Source organism: Gallus gallus, chromosome 2 (genome assembly GCF_016699485.2).
Source record: "Gallus gallus isolate bGalGal1 chromosome 2, bGalGal1.mat.broiler.GRCg7b, whole genome shotgun sequence".
NCBI classification, from domain to species: Eukaryota; Metazoa; Chordata; class Aves; order Galliformes; family Phasianidae; genus Gallus; species Gallus gallus.
In genome coordinates, this window is record NC_052533.1 from 126,943,971 (window position 1) to 126,963,473 (window position 19,503).

General features: G+C 42.9%; 1 protein-coding gene across 1 annotated transcript in view; it reads left to right on the forward strand.

Annotated features, from left to right (window-relative positions):
- LAPTM4B (lysosomal protein transmembrane 4 beta) overlaps positions 1-19,503 on the forward strand; it is a 62,114-nt gene that overhangs the window by 29,173 nt on the left and 13,438 nt on the right. The window contains exons 5-6 of the mRNA XM_001233338.7: positions 3,422-3,520; positions 11,976-12,071. Of these exons, the coding sequence (XP_001233339.4) occupies positions 3,422-3,520; positions 11,976-12,071 (195 nt within the window). The remainder of the gene's footprint in view (positions 1-3,421; positions 3,521-11,975; positions 12,072-19,503) is intronic.

The following is a 19,503-nucleotide window of genomic DNA, read 5'->3' on the forward strand; positions in this document are numbered from 1 at the left end:
GCACAACCTGTCCCTCACCCCCACCCGCCCCTCCCCTGACGCAGCTCCATGCCGTTCCCTCGGGCCCTGTCGCTGTCACACAGAGCAGAGCTCAGCGCTGCCCCTCTGCTCCCTGTGAGGAGCTGCAGCCGCCATCAGGCCTCCCCTCAGCTCCTCTGCTCTGGGCTGCACAAACCCAGCCACCTCAGCCACGGCTCATGCATCTTGTCTTTTAGACCCTTCACCATCTTTGTTATCCTTCTTTAGATGCTCTCTGCTAGGATCTGGCCTGATTTTTTCACACTCTGCACCAAGACCTTACAGGTATCTGTTGATGGGGATAGCCACCATGTGGGATTTACTGTCACTCCACATCAGGAAAGAAACCCAGATCGCTGAGTGTGGATGGACACACTGCAGCCTTTGCTCCTCGTATGCTGTCCCAGCTTGTTGCTTTCTGTGTTTATTTACTGTCCTTTCACATGTAGCACTGCTGATGTAAGGGATGTGTTCCTCCCAGGCTTGGCCAGGTCTCATGGCTCTGGCAGATGTTCTTGCTCTTTAAGGTTTCAGGAACTTTTGTGGTCATTTCCCACCCTCCTCTTTCCCTAATGTAAATCTCAATGGCAATGAAGTCTGGAAAGAGCTTATCATGCTGTGAACAAAGTCTCAGCATGCAGTTGTCAGGTCTTAGACTGGAGACTGATTCCCAAAGCCAGAGCATCTGAGGAGGAAAGCCTCACTAGAATGTTTCTATTACATTCAGAAACTTTTTAAACTAGTTTTTAATGGTAGGTCAGTACTAAAATTAGCCTTTTTTAGGCAGCTTTACTGATACTGCCTCTGATTGACTGGGCTTTCTAACCTAGTGTATGGCCTCACTCCTGCAAACTACAGTAGAGTCGGCTGTGGCTGCAATACTTAAATTTTCTGCATATACGGTTTGGTTTTGCTTTGCAGTGCATCTTTTCTTGACATACATTGTTGCTTTCTTGGTTTCTGGGTGTTGCAGTTCCAAGTGCAAGAGGAAAAGGGGAGGGAAAACCCTTTTCACCCTCTCATCCCTTTCTCAGGAAGAGGGAAAAAAAAGAAACCAACCCAATTAAGATAAAGAGAGAAAAAAATTACTAGAAATGGTAGAAGAATGTAAGATAATAAGAAGAAAGAGAGTTACAATTAATAAAACAAGTAAAATGGGAGAGAGGGAAGTTTTGACCATTCTACTCGCTGCGCTGCCAGAAACTGGAAGGGCCATTCACCCCGCCATTCAGCATCAAGTTACTCTGAGGTGTACACTGAATATTCCCATTTTCTTGCATTATCATAGAATCATAGAATGGGCTGGGTTGAAAAGAACCTCAAAGATCATCTAGTTTCAGCCCTTCTGCTGTGGGCAGGGTCGCCAACCACTAGACCAGGCTGTCCAGAGCCACATCCAGCCTTCATGGATGGATCAGCCTTTATCCACTAAGAAAATACAGATTCCTGAGCAAAAGCAACCCTAGGAATTGGCTTGCCCTTGCTCAAGGCCAGGATGACCCACAGTTTTCCCCAGTATATTCCTTACAGGTACTACAGGGACCTTTTCCCCTTCTATAGTAATTACAAGGCTGGATTGGGCAGGGCTGTCTTGGCTAGCAGACCCTTGAGTATTGACTAACAAAGTAGCTTCCGCTAGACGCTTATCCCAGTGTTTGAATGTTCCACCATCCATTGCTTTCAGCATGGTTTTTTACTGTCCACTGTATCATTTGATTTTTCCAGAACATGGTACACAACAGGCGATGCGAGATATCCATTCAATGCCATGTTTTTTGGCCCATGTGTTTGTGAGAATGTTTTTAAAATGAGTTCCATTATCTGAATCAATTCTTTTTGGGGTACCATGTTGCCATAAGACCTGTTTTTTGAGGCCTAACATAATGTTACGGGCAGTGGCATGACAGGATATGTTTCAAGCCACCCCATGGTTGCTTCCACCATACACTCTTGCTTTCTTGTCCACTATACATAGCAGTAACCTTGTTGTGTGGCAAAAAAAAAAAAAAAAAAGTAACTCATTAAATTATAGCAATCTAGTTTCCTACAAAAGCTGTACCTCAACAAAGAAGACAACGTGATAAAAACTCCAGCCATGGAATTCAGTACACTAACAGAAACACTGCTGTCAAGAGCAGAAAATGTGCTTATGTAACAGTTATCTGCAAATGGTTACAGCTGCTGTTGATGTTAATCACCCTGAACAGTTCGTGGAAGTGCTAAATAAAGAGCTATTCTTACTAACAGCTGTCCAAAAAAAAAAAAAAAAAAAAGAGAGAGAGAATTTCCTGAAGCACTGGGCTCAGTTCTGGTACAAGGGGCATTAAGGGGTTACGTTGGATTTTCACCATTATTGCCAAGACTACAGTTGTAACTTGGCGTCTAGTTAATTGTCCTGACAAGGATGCAGAACTGGCCTGCTTAAGTAATCTGGTCTGAAAGGAAGAAGGGGGTTGCGTGCGGAAGGAGCTAATGCATGTTGTTATGTACACTGCTGCCACAGAGCTGCCTTGTGGAGAGCGACTCTATCTATCTGTGAACAATAGTTTATTCCATCTGGAACAGGAACTCATGCGTGGCCATATTTCAAAACAGTTTGGAATGTTCAAGTTAATGAATGTTTTCTTTAAGCAATAGCAAATACAGCAAAACATTTTTAGAGGTGGTTTTGCAGCCAGTGGTCCTGAAGTGTTACACAATTGTAAATCATCTAAAAGGATGTATGTTGTTGCTTCCATTTCATATACAGGATAACAGAAGGCTCTGGAGCACATACAGATTTAAAATCATGAGTTTGCTCCCCTGTAGGGCCCGCACCTCCATTTCTACCGGGAAAGTGTCAGGGTATGCACTCAAACAGCAGCACTCCTGGGGGAGTTAGTCCAAATTCAGCTAAAAGAAGATGGAGTTGAATACAGACAGTGTCTTTTGATCAAATATTTAGGTGGTAGGTTTGTGCTGTCTAGTCTTTTTCCTCTGATTTTTGGGAAGAGCTGCAACTGGTCTTTGGTAACCACAGCCAGGACAAGATAGCCTGCTCTTTGTAAGAGCAGAACTTACCCACCGTTGCTCAAGAGAAGAGATTTCCTCTTACAAATCTCCCAGAGGGTTGTCCGTCGTTAATCTGTGTCTGTTACAAAACCATTGTGGGAAAGAACACCCAAAACATGAATAAAGCAAAAAGCAAATACCTCAGCACTCTGGGGAACATTTGGCAAGCTGAGCACTTGCAGCACCTGTCCCAATCAGACTTACTGAAACTGGTTATTGGCGCAGAGAGGTCCTAATTTAGTAGATCACAGCAAGTTTTGTAAGCTATTAATTATAGACTGCGGTAATTGGATGTTTCTTAAGTGATTCATAAGATTGACTTACAGTGTTTTGCTTACTTTTGCTTCTGCAGCCCAGCAACTTTCCTTACAAGGAAGAGATCATGTCTGTGAACCCTACGTGTCTGGTTGTGATTATACTCCTTTTCATAAGCATCATTTTAGCTTTTAAGGTAAGTCCATTTGTATACATTCTACTTGTGGTCATGAGTGAATTGTCCCCTTTGAGTGTCCTGGCTCCAAAGACACATGAGGAGCTACAGGCCAGGCAGTATGACAGCTGCACAAAGCAAAGTAATAGACATTATGGGAAAAAAAAAGCAGAAAAAGTCACAGACAAACAGATGAACATATAAGCCACAATGGAGAAGCATGAGAGAGAGTTTATGATACATGAATCCCTTGAAGGAGTGGACAAAGGAGAGAATGTTAAAACAGACTTCTTGGTTTTTCAAAAGGCGTTTGGCGGAGCCTCTCACTAAAGGCTTTAAAAAGCAAAAAATAAAAATAAAAATAAAAATAAAAATAAAAATAAAAATAAATCAACACCCTGAGATATGTAGGGAAAGATCCTCTTATATTATGTAGCTAGCAAATAAAGGGTAAATCATCGATTTTTACAACGGAAGACACATACTTCAATACATTCATAAAATATTTGGGAAAGGGAATTAAGATTTAGTGACATTTATTTTTTCAATGTCATTCAAAATAGGGAAAAAATCAGCTGAGAAAGGTACAGTTAAATAAATCCAAGCGGTCCCTCTGGGAGTGACAGCATAGAGGACTAGTGGATGAAGTTGCCAAGCTGCTACCCATCATATTTTAAAGGTCATGGCAGTCTGGTGAAGTTCTCACTTATTGGAAAAGGGGAAACATAACCCCTGTTTTCAAGAAGGGGAAAAAAAGAAAAGCCAGGTAACTACAGGTCAGTCAGTCTCACCACTGTACCTGGCAAGATCATGGAGCAAATCCTCCTGAAGGCCCTTACTAGGGCACATGGAAAATAAAGATTAGGTGATTGGTGATAACCAACATGACTTCACCAAGAGCAAGTCATGCCTGACAAACTTGGTGGCCTTTTATGATGGAGTTACAGCCTCAGTGAATAAAGGAAAAGCAACTGACATCATCTATTTGGACTTGTGCAAAGCGTTTAACACTGTCCTGCATGACATCCTGGTTGTACAATTGGAGAAAAATGGATTTGGCGTATGGACCACTTGCTGTATAAGGAATTGGCTGGATGGTAGCACTCAGAGAGTTGCAGTCAACAGCTCAACGTCCAAGTGGAGATCGGTGACAAGTGACGTTCCTCAGGGATCAGTACTCAGGGACTGATGTTATTTAACATCTTTGTAGGCAACAGGGACAGTGGGATTGAGAAGGCCAGCCATATCCTGGGTTGCATCAAGAGAAGTGTGACCAGCAGGCCAACAGATGTGATTCTGCCCCCCTACTCTGCTCTCATGAGACCCCACCTGGAATACTGCATCCAATTCTGGGGCCCCCAACACATGAAAGACATGGAGCTGTTGGAACAGGTCCAGACGAGGGATATGAAGATGATCAGAGAGCTGGAGCACCTCCTCAGACAGGCTGAAAGAGTTGGGGCTTTTCAGCCTAGAAAAAAGGAGGCTCAAGGGGGCCTACAGGAAAGTTGGGGAGAGACATTTTATAAGGGCAGGTAGCAACAGGACAAGGAAAAATGCTTTTAAACTGGAAGAGGGTAGATTTAGACTGGATATTGGGGAGAAATTCTTTACTGTGAGGGTGCTGAGACACTGAAACAGGTTGCCCAGCGAGGTTGTGGATGCCCCCTCCCTGGAAGCATTCAATGCCACGCTGTATGGGCCTTTGAGCAACCTGGTCTAGAGGGAGGTATCCCTGCCTACAGCAGGGGTTTGGAACTAGGTGATCTTCAAGGTCTCTTTCAACCCAAACCATTCTATGATTCTATGATTGTCCCTGGGATGGCAAAAAGGAACAGGGAATAATGATGTAATTGCTGTTGGTTTTGTGTCAGAGTAGCTCATGATCTTCCTCTGCAGAGCTGCTACACCTGAGGTTAGAGACATCATGAAGAGCCGGGGTGGGATGCTTCTTCCATACAGCATGAAAGCATGAACAGGGAAAGTTGTTGGGAAAGAAAAAAAAAAGAAAAAAATGGGGGATTAAGGTATTTTAAGATGATGTTGGAAGTTATATCCAGTTTTATTTTGTGATTTAGAAATACACTTTAGCCTTTTGGCTTTGCCCATGTATATGTTTACAGCAGTAGAGTTTTATTGTTTGGTTTTTTTTTTCATTTTTGAATATAATAAATAGGTAGCTCTTCCAGATTGCAGAAGAATTATGCTCTTTAAAACTCTTGGATATGAATGTCACTGTGCTTTTATCCCAAGCGGGTTGGATGTGTCATTAAGTAAATATGACAAGGATGTCTAAAACTCAGATGTAGAGAAGGCTGAGGTACTTAATGAGTTCTTCACCTTGATCTTCATTGACTATCAGGTTTCCCAAGACTCAGTGGTCCCTGAACTTCCAAGCCAGGGTTGGAAGAGCAAAATCCCTCCCAGTTTAAAAGTGGAGAAAGTCCAAGACCACCTCCTGAGGCTGAATGTATACAAATCTATGGGTCTGGATGATAGGTATCCCAGCATCCTGAAGGAGCAGGCTGATGTGGTTGCCTAGCTGCCCTCCATCATATTTTAAAGTGGCTGTCAGGTGAAGTCCTCAGTGACTGGAAAAAGGGAAATATCACTCCCATTTTTAAGAAAGGGAGAAACAAAGACCTGGGCAACTACAGACTGGTAAGCCTCATGTCTGCACCTGGGAAGATCATGGAGAAGATCATCCTGGAAGAGATGTTACAGTACACACAAGATGAGGAGGTGATCCGAGACAACTAGTGTAGCTTCACCAAGGGCACATTGTGCCTGACCATTCTGGGAGCCTTCCAAGATGGAGTAATGGCATCTGTGGACCAAGGAAGAGCAACTGATGTCATCTCTCTGGATTTGTGCAAGGGCTTTGACATGGTCTTTAACCATATCCTTATCTCTAAATTGGAGAGATATGAAGGCTGGACTGTTCAGTGGATAAAATTTTGGCTGGGTGGTGATAGCCAGAGGGTTGTTGTCGATATGTCTTTATCCAGGTGGAGGCCAGCCATGAGTGGTGCCCCCTAGGGGGAGATCAGGAGAAGAACTCATAGAGAGAGCCCTGCAGAGAAGGACTTGGTGGTCTTGGTGCATGGAAAGCTGGACAGCAGTGTGCACTTGCAGCCCAGAAGGCCAATACTCTCCTGGGCTGCATCGAAAGAGGGGTGACTAGCAGGGAGAGGAAGGGTTTTCTCCCTCTCTACTCCACCCCTGTGAGGTCTCATCTGGAGTACTGTGCCCAGGCCTGAGGCCCCCAGTACAGGAGGAGTGTGGAGCTGTTGGAGTGGGTTCAGAGGAGGGCCATGAGGATGATCAGAGGGCTGTAATACCTCTCTTATGATGAAAGGTTGAGTAAGTTGGAACTGTTTAATTTGGAGATGAGAAGGCTCCAGGGAGACTTCATTGTGAACTTCCAATTCTTGAAAGGAGCTTACAAGTAGGAGGACTGACTTTTTATGCAGGTACATAGTGACAGGACAAAGGGGAATGGATTTAAACTGAAACAGCAAAGATTTCGTTTAGATGTTAGGAAGAAATTCTTCACTCAGAGGGTGGTGAAGCGTTGGTACAGGCTGCTCAGGGAAGCTGTGGATGCCCCATCCCTGGAGGCGTTCAAGGTCAAGCTTGACTTGGTTCTTGTGCAGTCTGGTCTAGTGGTTGACATCCCTGCCCAAGGGAAGGGGTTGGAACTAGATGATCTTTAAGGTCCCTTCTAACCCAAGCCATTCTATGATTCTATGATTATAAAAGAAATACAAATAAAATCAGAATAGCAAAAAATAACAACTACGCAAAAAAAAAAAAAAGAATTCTTGAGAAATTGATAGTGCAAAAATTTACTCTATTTTAAAATTGCTAACATACCTTTTTCAAAGAGAATAAGTGGCTTGTTAGATTGAAATATTAGTTAATATTCCATTATTGTATTAAAGCTCTTTACGGCCAGGATTATTACAGACTATTGCTTTTCTTAATGTTCATTCTAGCAATATATTATTGTGCAAATGAGTCACAAATATATGACTCATACAGAAACACACACTAAATTCAAGTTAGCATTTTAATTTGAATTTCTTGTGTTTCCAGAAAAGCTGTTATGTAGATTTTTGGAATCTGCTGCATGAAAAGAAAGCTGGACACTATCACATGCATCACACTTTATCACTGATAGACTTAGCAGATGGTTCCAGGTTTTTATACTGAAATTGAAAAGGTGCTGTGCATAAAAATATGCCCTAGCTCCCACTCCCTCTGGAGCTGGACTAGGAATAAAGAGAGAAACCAAAACATTGTAACCTAGGAAAAGCTGCATTCATCTGGTGAGGAATATGAATCAGAATCAGAAAATTCATCAGAAATGTTTGGTATCAGGACACTTTTATTTTGGATGTAGCTACTTTTATTTGGAGTGCAGCTACATGTAAAGGAAAACACTCGTGAGCAGAAATCAATATATACACATATTAGACAGTGGTTTTGTTCTTTGCACATGAAACTATAAAAAGGAGGGACAAAAGAGGGTAGTAAGAACAAGAGGCAGCCAACCACACACAGGCACTTGTCTTTACAGCTCTCAGGATTCACTTGGATCCCAAGCAGCTAACGGATATTTCAAATGGATGGATGAATATTTCATGCCAAGGCAGAGTCTTTTCCAGAGCAGACCAAAATGTGTTATACCACTTACTGTCTTTGTTTGGAAACAGAATCGAAGTTACATACCATGAAACACAGATCTTTCCTATCTGGCTGAGGAAGGACATCCAGCAGTATAAAAGTATGTACACAGAACTTCAAATAGCGTATTTGAAGCATACAAAGCACAGCAGCTTTTGGACTGCACCCGTCTCTGCAGCTGCTTTGGTGAATGGGGCCTTGGTTTCCCCTGACAGCCTCAGCTGCTGAGACAGTAACCCTGGGGCTTCAGCCTGCCCTTCCCAGCCTGAGCCTGGTGAGCACAAACACAACCAAAATAAACTCTTCCCCCAAGCTTCTCTGAGCACTCTGTGGCTGCAGAGGATGGCTTTTTCTCCTCTTCCTTGGTGGCCTTCCTTCTGTTTAGAGTAGGTAGGAAGAGGCAGCCTAGAGGTGTTCCAGTTCAGTGAGACAGTGTCAGCAAACTGTTATCCTGGTCTCTGTGATATACGCTGTCTGTACAGACTGGTGAGACTGGGAATGGGACCACCCCTCGTGGACCTCAGCAGATGGGAAAGGGTACTGCCCACCATGTTTTGGGCTCAACAGGAGAGGTCCAGTGACCCTTACATAAAGCCAATTCCAAACGCAAACATCAGTCTCCCAGGAGAAAATTGATAAGCGTGTATGTTGCCAGCTCTGGGGTGTGTGCTGACTGGCAGCATTTTGACTCCAAGAGCTAAAGTGGATCTCATCCTTTGAGAAACAGCCATGCATCTAGGCTGCGGGGCTAGAACTGCAGCTGGAAGGTGAAGCAGCTGTTTGTGCATATATTGAGGTAAAATAGGGGTAAGACGTATGAGGAGTGGCTGAGGCGGCTGTGTTTGTGCAGCCCAGGGCAGAAGAGCTGAGGGGAGGCCTGATGGCGGCTGCAGCTCCTCACAGGGAGCGGAGGGGCAGCGCTGAGCTCTGCTCTGTGTGACAGCGACAGGGCCCGAGGGAACGGCATGGAGCTGCGTCAGGGGAGGGGCGGGTGGGGGTGAGGGACAGGTTGTGCACCAGAGGGCGGTGGGCACGGAATGGGCTGCCCAGGGCAGTGGGCACGGCCCCGAGTGCCGGAGTTCAGGGAGCGTTTGGACGGCGCTCTCAGACACTGGGTTTGAATTTGAGGTGGTCCCATGTGGAGCTGGGAACTGGAAGTGATGATCTTTGTGGGTTCCTTCCAACTCAGGATATTCTATGATTCCGTGATTCTATGATACGTTCACCACATATAACAGGATGAGAGAATACGAAACTCAATCTCCTGATTGTTTCCTCCTCCTGAGGAGACTGCATTGTCTGAAATGGAGCTTCCCTCAGTTTGGTTTTGAACAGAAGGAGCGTAGAGATTGGTTTTCAAATAAGTGGCTTTACTGTGCACGTGTTTGTTGTGAAGGTGTGCCGTGTCTGCACAGAAGTGTCCTGCATTCAGCGCTCTGCTCTGTACTACCTTGTTGTGCCTTTCTCGGTGCATGGTATCTGAGCACTGACAGCCACTGAAGCACTTCGTATTGTTTGTAATTAGCAACAGTGGTATCACTACTTAATTCTGGAAAGAGACACGGTTCTTCATTTACATGTTCCTGCACAGCTTGTTGCAGCAGGCTGTGGCTCACATAGCCCACAGCTCGGGGTTGCAGAGCCAGCCTGACCTCCTCAGCGCTCAGCTCACTCAGACATCTCTTGTCCTCCTCATTTGATGGTGGAAAGTAACGTTCCCAAGTCATCCAGGGCCATAAAGAAGAGGAAGCAAACTTATTGAATTCCAGCCAGCTCAGTCTGAGTGGAAAACAAAACAAAAAAAGACCTCTTCCTGATCCGCAGGCAAGTGATCTGTGAGTCATGTGGCATCCTAAAAAACAGCCCGTATGTGACAGCTTTGGAGGGGAAGGAGGCACAGGGCAGCTGAAGAGGATAAGAGGGTTTTGGAAGGTCATCAGTGCAAGGGAGTCACAAAATATGACTCACTCAAGAGAGATACACATGCAAATCCAATCAGTGCTGGCAGTTTAACTTGCATACGCTAGGTTTCTGGAAGGACTGCTATGCAGAACCTGCTAAGTAAAGATTTAAGATGGGCATTATCAAAACATTTTTCATCACTACTGTGTGTGGCTATGTGAGAAGCAGAAAGCTCCAGAGATAACTGCTTAGCCCCACTCCACCAGCCTTGCTCCTGGCATGCTGAGGATCTCAGTCCAGCTGGTCTACATGTGTTCTTGTCTCCTCTCTCTTCCAGCCATTTTGCTCCTCTCTGCTGGCCAGACTGGAATTTGTCCTGCTGGCAGAGGAGACGTTGGATGTGTACACTTTTCCTAACCATTTTAAAAAGAGCTGAAGACTCTTAGCTCTTTGCCAGGCAGCAGCCTTATCCCAAGCCAAGTGAGCTCCAAGAACAAAACCAGCAAAACAGCAGTTTATGATCCTGCAGTAGGATTATTGCTGCAATAACTTTTTTTTTCTCTATATTGAATATATATTTCTAATAAAGGTTAAAAGGACAGGAATGATTTCAGATTTCAGTAAATACTTTTATACTTGCAATTTTCTCTGGACAGGCAAGAATAAGAAGACCCCTTGCCCTTTCCGTTATATGTAATATATTGATTTAATCTCAGATTAAATGGAGTATTGAAAAAATGCACATGATTTATGGGATCATTATGTAGTCACCTGCCAGGCTTCCACTCGCAAAACAGAGAGGGATTCCTGTAATTTGCTTGATTATGCTTCAGTCTCCAGTCTGCTTGCACTCTTTTTACTGGGGTTTGCTTCAGCTTCTAGTACCACTAACACCCAGCAACGATGCTTAACAGCCTTACCATGGGGGAGCCCAAAAGTGATTTCTATTTACATTTTACTATTGTCCATGAGGCATTCTGTATCTGCAATACCTCATCTCTTGGGTACATTCATTTTATATTTTAAAACTCACCCCTGGTAGTGTGCAGCATCTCATGCACAGCAATGAAGTGTCTGACTGAACTCACATATCTCTGTATTTAAAGAGGCATAGGAAAGAAAGTCTGCATATGTGACCTGCACATCTGAGTAAAATGGGGGTTATACAAAAAAAAAAAAAAAAGGTTATTTTTCTTATATTCAAGACCAAAGAAACTGATGTTTCTTTTCAAAAAATTAGTCAGTGCTAAGTATGCTGTAATACTAAGTATCTAGAACAGTAAATTCCACTGGGGTAGGTCTAGACTGTGTTATCTCTGCCTAAATGAAGCAGCTTTCTCAGTCCAACCCAAGTCTCCATAAACTCCTGCCCACTATGAGGTCTGGTATCAGATGACTTGCTGAATTCCTAGACATGCTTACAGCCACTGCAGCAAGCAGGCTTATGTTCATATTTATATTAGTATTTTACTGTTTAAATGCCCTGCTTTGTATATGGAGCTCTGAAGAGCCCAGGTCACCCCACACTGCTCTGCCTGTTCTTTCTGTGTCTGTTTCTTCTAATCACAAGACTAAGGCAAGCACACAACTTAAAGAGCATCATGGAAAGCTTCTTTTGTAATATGGCCTTTGTAATATTGTCCTAGACACAGAACAAAGAGTCAGGAGGCTAAAATTTTAGTACTAAAAGAAAGTTTGAGAATCCCATTTACCTTTTTTCCACTGTTTGTTTGCATTGAACTTGCAGTATTCATGCTCTTTTTCTGTTCTTAATGCCATGCCAGGGCTTTTACTCAGTCCAGGGGTCCAATTTGCACACATCTGTGGCATGAAAATGTATGTGGTTTATTTTCTGTACATAACGATAAAACTCTTCTCTTTACAGGGTTACTTGATAAGCTGCGTGTGGAACTGTTATCGATACATTAATGGCAGAAACAACTCAGAAGTGTTGGTGTACATTACCACCAACGACACTGCGGTAAGGATGTTAGACCACAGAGAAAACCTTTCTCTAATATGCTATTTGATATCTTCATTGCCTGTTAATTTCTTACTCCTTAGTTAACCATCTTAATTCTTTTGAGAGTTGTCATCTATTGGTTTTGTTTAGGCTTGAGATTTAACAGCCTGGTGCTCTGTGGCACCTGTTGCTAAAATACTGGGTTTATTTTATGTATATAGTCTAAAGAATATGTGTTAAACATCAACTACAGCTGACTTCATCATCCCAGGAATGCTGCCAGCCCTGAGCTCTCCAGCTGTGTGATAATCCCTTATTAAGCTATGCAATGGCACAACCCCCCCCTGCACTGTGAGGGACACAACTGGACCATTCAGCCTGGAAGACAATCCCATGGAATGTCCCAGCTGAAGCTATGATCTACACAGTGCAGGGCATGATTAGAAATCAGGGATGCCATTGTCTACACCTGCTGTGAAATGTGGCTGTAGTTATAGAAACTGTGATTTAGGACACTCAGCACTTGGCATAGCACCATCACAGAGTGTATAAAAAGCAACACAAGTTCAGTGATCCATCTCTCAGTACATCATAGGTTTCATATAGTAAGGAAACGGAATGAAACAGAGCAATATAAAAAAAGTTAATAAATGAATTTTAACCATAAAGGATGGCAGATGTCAGTTCACTTTATAGCAATTCAGTGCTCACGGATTATGTGCAGTGCTGCTGCTAAATGATGTCTTGCTGGTTGTAGAAGGCACTGGAGGAAAGGAGCAGGAAGGAAGAAGGAGTCCCCAAAAAGAGCTAGTTGTGTTTGCAGTGATCTCTATGGAGCAGCGCATGGTTCCACCCAAGCAACACACGGAGGGCACTATGCCAAATCAGTCCCTGGGTGAATCCACTAGTTTATGTAATTAGTTTACATAATTTGTATAACAGAATGATAGCAGCATGAGCTTGGTGCTTTGGATTACCTAGGTAGAATTTCAGGATTGTCTTCCTCAGGTTTTCTGGAAGCATGTGTGGTCTCCACACACTGAGACATTAGGTCAACAACTATTAGAATGAGTGATTTCCTGTGCAGCCACAATGGCTAGGAAACTACAACTGCTTGCACATGAAAGCAGTAGCTCTTGCATTTGTCTCCAGTATCTGGAGCTTTAAGAAAAGCATAAAAAGTGTTATAAGCTATTATCAGAGCTGGCAACTGGGACATTTAGGTATAAAAATGTGGGTTTATTGAAAACTAAGAAATATTACGTTCTTTAGGGGAACTTACTTTGAGTAAAACCAGGAGTTTTATGTGAAATGATTTTGATAGCTCCTTTGTTCAGCCTGTGGGTAGCTGTAACTCATCTTCAAACACTGCTGACTACACAAGCCACAGAGCTGGCAGGCTCACTGGTGGCAAAATGCCAGCTGAGCTATCTAAAAAACTCAACTTACCAAGGCTTATTAAAACCTGTGTTAAAACCATATATTGCACAGCTGCCTTTGCAAAGCAGAAGACTTTGGTTTTCAGAGATATGTGGTTACTAAACTTCTCTCAGTACTTCTGTAGTTACGCTGTAATTCTGCATATAACTACCAAAAGGATCTGAGCTGCCTCCTCATCTTTTAATTCCTCGTGTTTCTGTGAGGAAAGAAAGCCCTTATACATACTTTCATACAGATGGCATATTCTTGCACTGAGATTTTAATTTAACTTTGCTTATCTTGATCTTACAAGACAGCTCTGACAGATGTAGGTTTTGGGAAAGGCTGCACACCCTTGGCTAGTGCCCTGATCATTGGACTCTTCTTCCTTCCTCAATATATACATTTTATCCATGTGACTGTGGTCAGAATCTCTTGCTTTCAGCTATGATGTATTTTTGTTCATTCTTTGTAAGTAAGCTCAATGCAATGACCTTATATCAGATCCTGTAGAAAGCACTGGATGAGATTTCTCAGCCAACCATCACTTTCACCATAAAATTCTAGTTCAGGAGTGCAGAAGGGCTAAAGAGCTGTACTGCTGGGGAAGAGTTTCTCAGGCCCAGCCAAAGGGGCGGGAGGACAGAGAGTACTTGCCTGGGTTTTGGGATGGCAGCAAGACTCAGCCAAAGCCATGCCTGATTGCTTCTCCAGTTCCTTCACCTCAAAGTTGCATGGTCTCTCTCCACTGTATGCACATCCTTCCCTGAAAAACTCCATGGACACCTGCCAGTGCAGTGCTCTCAGGGATGTGATGGAAGAGGTGATGTGCTTCCAAGCAGCCTTTCTTACTTCTGCTTATTGATAAACTAGAATCATAGAATGGCCTGGGTTGAAAAGGACCACAATGATCATCAAGTTTCAACCCCCGTGCTATGTGCAGGGTCACCAACCACTAGACCAGGCTGCCCAGAACTTCAGCAGAGAATAACTGAGTTTATAGGGCCAAATCCTCACCAGTCTCCATTTTGATTGAGAAGATTCAAGAAGGTTATGCTTTCCCTCTATCCCCCAATTGGTGGGCTGGAAAAGATTTTTTTTCCTATGTGTAGAGTGAAAGAGGTGAGCAAAAATCCCTTTTCACATCATTTTTAAAAGTGACCTCAAAACAGCTGAAAAAAAAAGAAATATCAAAATGAAGTGTGGAAGAATGGGGCTTAGAAAGTTGAGTGCTGAGGACTTATGAGATTTTAGGATTCTTGAAGAAACATCAAGAAATTGAGAAGTGTTCTGATAGGTCACTGTTGTCTGCTGAACTGTATAACATTCCTTCCACACTGAAGTGGATTCATGTGTAAAACAATGCGTTTTCATTCTCTTTGATGCTGGGAGAATTGTTGTGGCGCGGCCCCTCACCCCAACATGCCCTTAAATCATAAACTACAAGTTTCTTAAAAAATGTGGGTCCATCTCTGCCCTCTGCTTCAAAAGAAATCTATAATTTTTTGGAGTCAAACCTGCCACGTGAATTCCAGCAGAACTGTAGGTTTTATCCATACGGCATATTGTATTCAGGGGTAGTTTTTTGGTTTTTGTTTACGTATGTGTATACTTATCATCTGCATTAGCTGAAACAGTATCAATCTGTACAAACAGCAGTGAAAATCCGAGCTTAATTATGGGGTTGGACTTAATATTCGGTTGTTTCCCTCCCTTCTTTCTATGGTTTAATTCACATGTAACTTAAAACATGAGAACAAGTGAAGCTTAGACTGATTTTAGGGGGAAATTCCCAGCACAGAAATCTCCAGTTAGTTTTCCTCGATCTTAAAAATAACATCAATAGATATGAACTGTTACTAACCTGATAGCTGCAGTTATTGGCTACCAGATAAGCTGATTTTTGTCATACAGCGTAAGTGGTTTAAGCCACACTTTTTGCAAGCCTGCCATCTGGAACAAAGGCATGTCCTCTCCACTGCTGGTTATGAATGGGATATTCCTGTTAACTCCGTTAGGTGAGATATCCTTTTCCCGTGGCCCTTGATCTAAGTTTGACACTACAGGAGTGCACCCAGCTTGGTTCCATGCCAGCTGGCTTGGGGACCAGCAGATGCTGGGCTGGGGACCCCAGGAAGATATCATGTTATGCGCCGAGGGGTGAGAATGGCATGTCCAGTTGTGGAGATAATGGAGATCCAGTTCTGTAGCTTAGTCACAACAGCGTCAGAGTTGCTCAGGAACATATAATCATCTCCCTCCTCTAAGCTTTATTCCAGTGCTGCAAGAGATTTTGGCATTGCAGTAAGGTGGCTCCCACACAATGAACCACAGTAACCTGAGAACAATTTTTCTCTTTTCTCAATCTGGGATTGCTTTTCCTGCCAACTGCTTTGAGCACACCACAGATGAAGATTCATTTTCTACACTAATTTAAAGTGTGACAGCAGTGCCATGGAAATGATAGTCCAGTTTGGAGATATTGCCAATTTATGAGTGCAGAAGATTACACAAAGTTATCTGTTCTCTGTAGCATGAATGGCTTCTTTGTGCTCTTGAACAGCCAGAGGATTTCATTTTGTTTGTTTTTAACCTTCACTGTAGCTAATCAGTGGAAGTTTCATCTCCAGTCATACTGCCAGTGAGCGTAAAGCTGTAAATGTCTCTCCTCAAACTGGGATTTAGTTACTTACATACTTTACCAAATCACTCCAATGAATCCTGTCTGACACACATTTATCTGCAATGGTTAATTTGCATTTTTTTAGCACAGACATATTTGTTCTGTTGACATGACATCAACCAAGTAGTCTGTAATTAATCTGCCTACACTTTCCTTTGTCTGTTCTCCCTTTCCCAAAGCAATGGGAGACCTATTTCAGCAGTGCAGTTAGGTCTCTAATTCCTGCTGGATGATTCCTCTGAGCAGGAGGTTGGAAGAGCCAGTCTTCATGTTATTGTGTAATTCTGCATGTGTGGATGGTGATTAGTTTATACAGAAGGAGAGAAGGATCCTTAGACTCATGCCAATTAAACAGACAAAAGTGTGAGATGGAGCCCAGAAAGGGATACATCACACACAAGAATTTTTGTTCGGAGAGGATCTTTGGGACTTCTGATTTCCAAATCCTGAGCCAGTTTTGAGAACAAACTCACCTGAGTGGAAGGCATCTTCAAGAAAATTGTTTCTTTAAAGCTTTTTTTCTCCATAATGCATCATAAAAATGCCAGAAATGTGGCAACTCTCACCAGGTTGCTTGCCTTGTGCAGTGGTCTGTGTACACAACGTTATGGCTGGGCCACTAAATCAGAGGCAGCTTTTTCCACTGATTAGCAACCACGAGCGTACTTCAAAATGAGCACACACCACAGATGAATGCTGCACTCATGACTCAGCCTCTGAGCCCTTCTCAGAGCCTCAGCTGAGTGCAGGCAGAAGAGTTTGCATCTTTCTTGGCGGAAACTGTCTGATAAAACCTGCAAGAGGAAAGCAGGTAAAGAGAGAGGCAGAGAAGAAGCAGCAGTGGCAAGAAGAAGGAAATAAAAAGGATGCAAGCAGATCTGCCCAGCACCTGAAGTAAAATGGGTGATTAATTAATGGCCACATGTAATAGTCTGTGTTAGAGACCTGAAAGTGTTTCAAAGGCTGGATCTGTTTTGCAGAATTGGTCATAGAACTTCAAATTGTACATTCCCACAGCAATGTCTTTAATCAGAGAATCTTCAAAGGGCTCAAGTCCCACGTGGATGCCAGCACTCACATTTCTCTAACCTATATGAGCACTTCTGCTTCTTCTGTTTGATTCTCAATCGCAGGAAAGTATGAACAGCCTGTTTCTTCCCACAAACAGCTACTCTGCTGCTCCAGCATTTCACTTCCTACCTGCAGTGAAGTCTTATCCCTTGTCAGTTGTCCTTGAGTCTTAATGAAGAGATTGTGTTGCTTCTTCCTTATTCATTTTTAGGAAGAATAGGAACCTTCCTATTACCTATGCTCAGCTCTTTCTTCTAATATTTCCTTGTTTATGTAAGGATATTTTCTTAAAATCAGGAATTCTCTGATGAATTGCTTCATGCTGCCTGTTTGCTCTGCTGCTTAGTGCTGTTTGCCAATCGAAATTCTTGTTATAGGTCTCCCCTATTGCCAGGTGCCTGCCATCAAAAGCCAGCTGTGCTGCTTGGAAATGGCAGTTGATGGTGTCAGTATTGGGCAAATGCCCTCCTAAGATTAAATGTAAGGCTTCCAAAACATTTTCATTTCTCTTTGCAATCACTGAATTTACATTTACTTGCAAGTAAAAGTACAAGATCAAAAACTATGTTTATCTGTTTTCCTCAGTATAATCTTATTTCAGTCAAACATAATATACCCAGTGATATTTGCAGCTCAAATACTGGAATTACTCTAATACATTTAAAACAAAAACCAAAAACCAAACAGTAAGAGGTCTGCATCAGAAAGAGAGGGATCTGTTTTCATTGTTCATAATTAAAGAAAAAACACAAAGAGGAGATGCATAATTTAGTTCTTCCAATTTCGGTTTTTTTTTTGTTTGTTTGTTTTAATTCAGTAATTCAGAGTGTTGCAATGCAGGGGGAAAAAAAAAGTGTTTATAAATTGACAGTGTTTCCTTACAGACCATTTTTCTAGCAGGCTTGATTCACTGCCATCTGACAGCTGCTTTTTTGTAGGCTTCAGAAAATGAGTCCAAGTATTTGGTATAATTCTGAGGATATGTATCAGTGTGGCAGGAAAAAAATGGTGACAGCTTAAATCCCTATTGCTAAGGATATATGGGAATACAGTTTTTCAGGTTAGGCTCAAGGCTGTGTAGTTACACAGTGTAACGAAGCATGGAGGAAGCCTGAATATACCCCGGCAAATATTGTTCAAACCAGGAAGAGTAGCGGGGCCACTGGGTTGCCCTAGAAGCCCTGCCCTTCTGTGAGGCTGCCTTCAGCTCCAAAGCGAGCTCACCCTGCTAGCTTCGCATCGCATCACCTTGCTCAGAACGAGCCAGGCTAATTGGCAAGTGGAGGAACAGCTCCCCGCACGTCCCACTTGTTCTAGCCCTGGGCCCCTGTGCTCCAATGCCATAAACTATGCAGAAGCAGAAATAACTCCAGCTGTAAGTTGGGTGGGAGGGAGATGTTGTCGCTGCTGGTTCAGTAGGTGGCATTGTTCTCCTAGAGATTGCGCTGAAGCAAAGTTTATCTGGGCTACTGGGGAGGAGTATGCAGCTGCCATTGTTTTGCTGAGGGTGTGACAGTTATCTAGAAGACTGACTTCCTGCAGTGAGCAGCTTCTGGTGAATTCTGAACCAGTCTGTATTCATTTTCCATAACGACGAGAGCTTCCAGTAGAGCAACTGCTTTCTTCCCAAGCCTCCCTCAAGACTCTTTATGGACGTAAGGCTTTCTTCCTCCACTGCAGCCTTCCTGGCCTGCACAGCGCTCACAGTCTCAGTCTCTGTCTTACAAGCAGTGAGGAAAGTGAGATCTGATTCAAGTGAATGCTGTAGCAAACCTTCCTTAACTCCAGAATGGCTGAACTGTCATTCATGTGCCAGATTTAGAAAATTTTTAAAAATTCATGAGAGCTTCTGCTTGTCAGGTGCTTTACAAACATGATTTACTAACATTAAGAGATTTCTACATAAACATAAGACTTTTCCATCAAGCTGTCATTTCATCACCTTTCTTGACACTGGTGCTTTGTAGTCTTAATGCAATGTTACAGTAATTTTGCTATAAACAAGGATTTTCCTTCTGTTTTCACTTGGAAACATCTAAGCGCATTGTGCAAGACAAATTGTATTTTATATGAGTGACATAGAAAGAATGTGCTTGTATAAAAACAGTAATTAGTGGGAAATATTTACGGAAGACAGAACTGGACATCTCAAAGTCCCATATCTTACTGCTCCCAAATGTTATAATGGGATTTCAAAATCTATCTCCAAATTTCACAATTGGCTCTCTGCTGTGGTGTCCAAAGATGAGTGTTGCATCCCTAGACAGATAGAGAGAG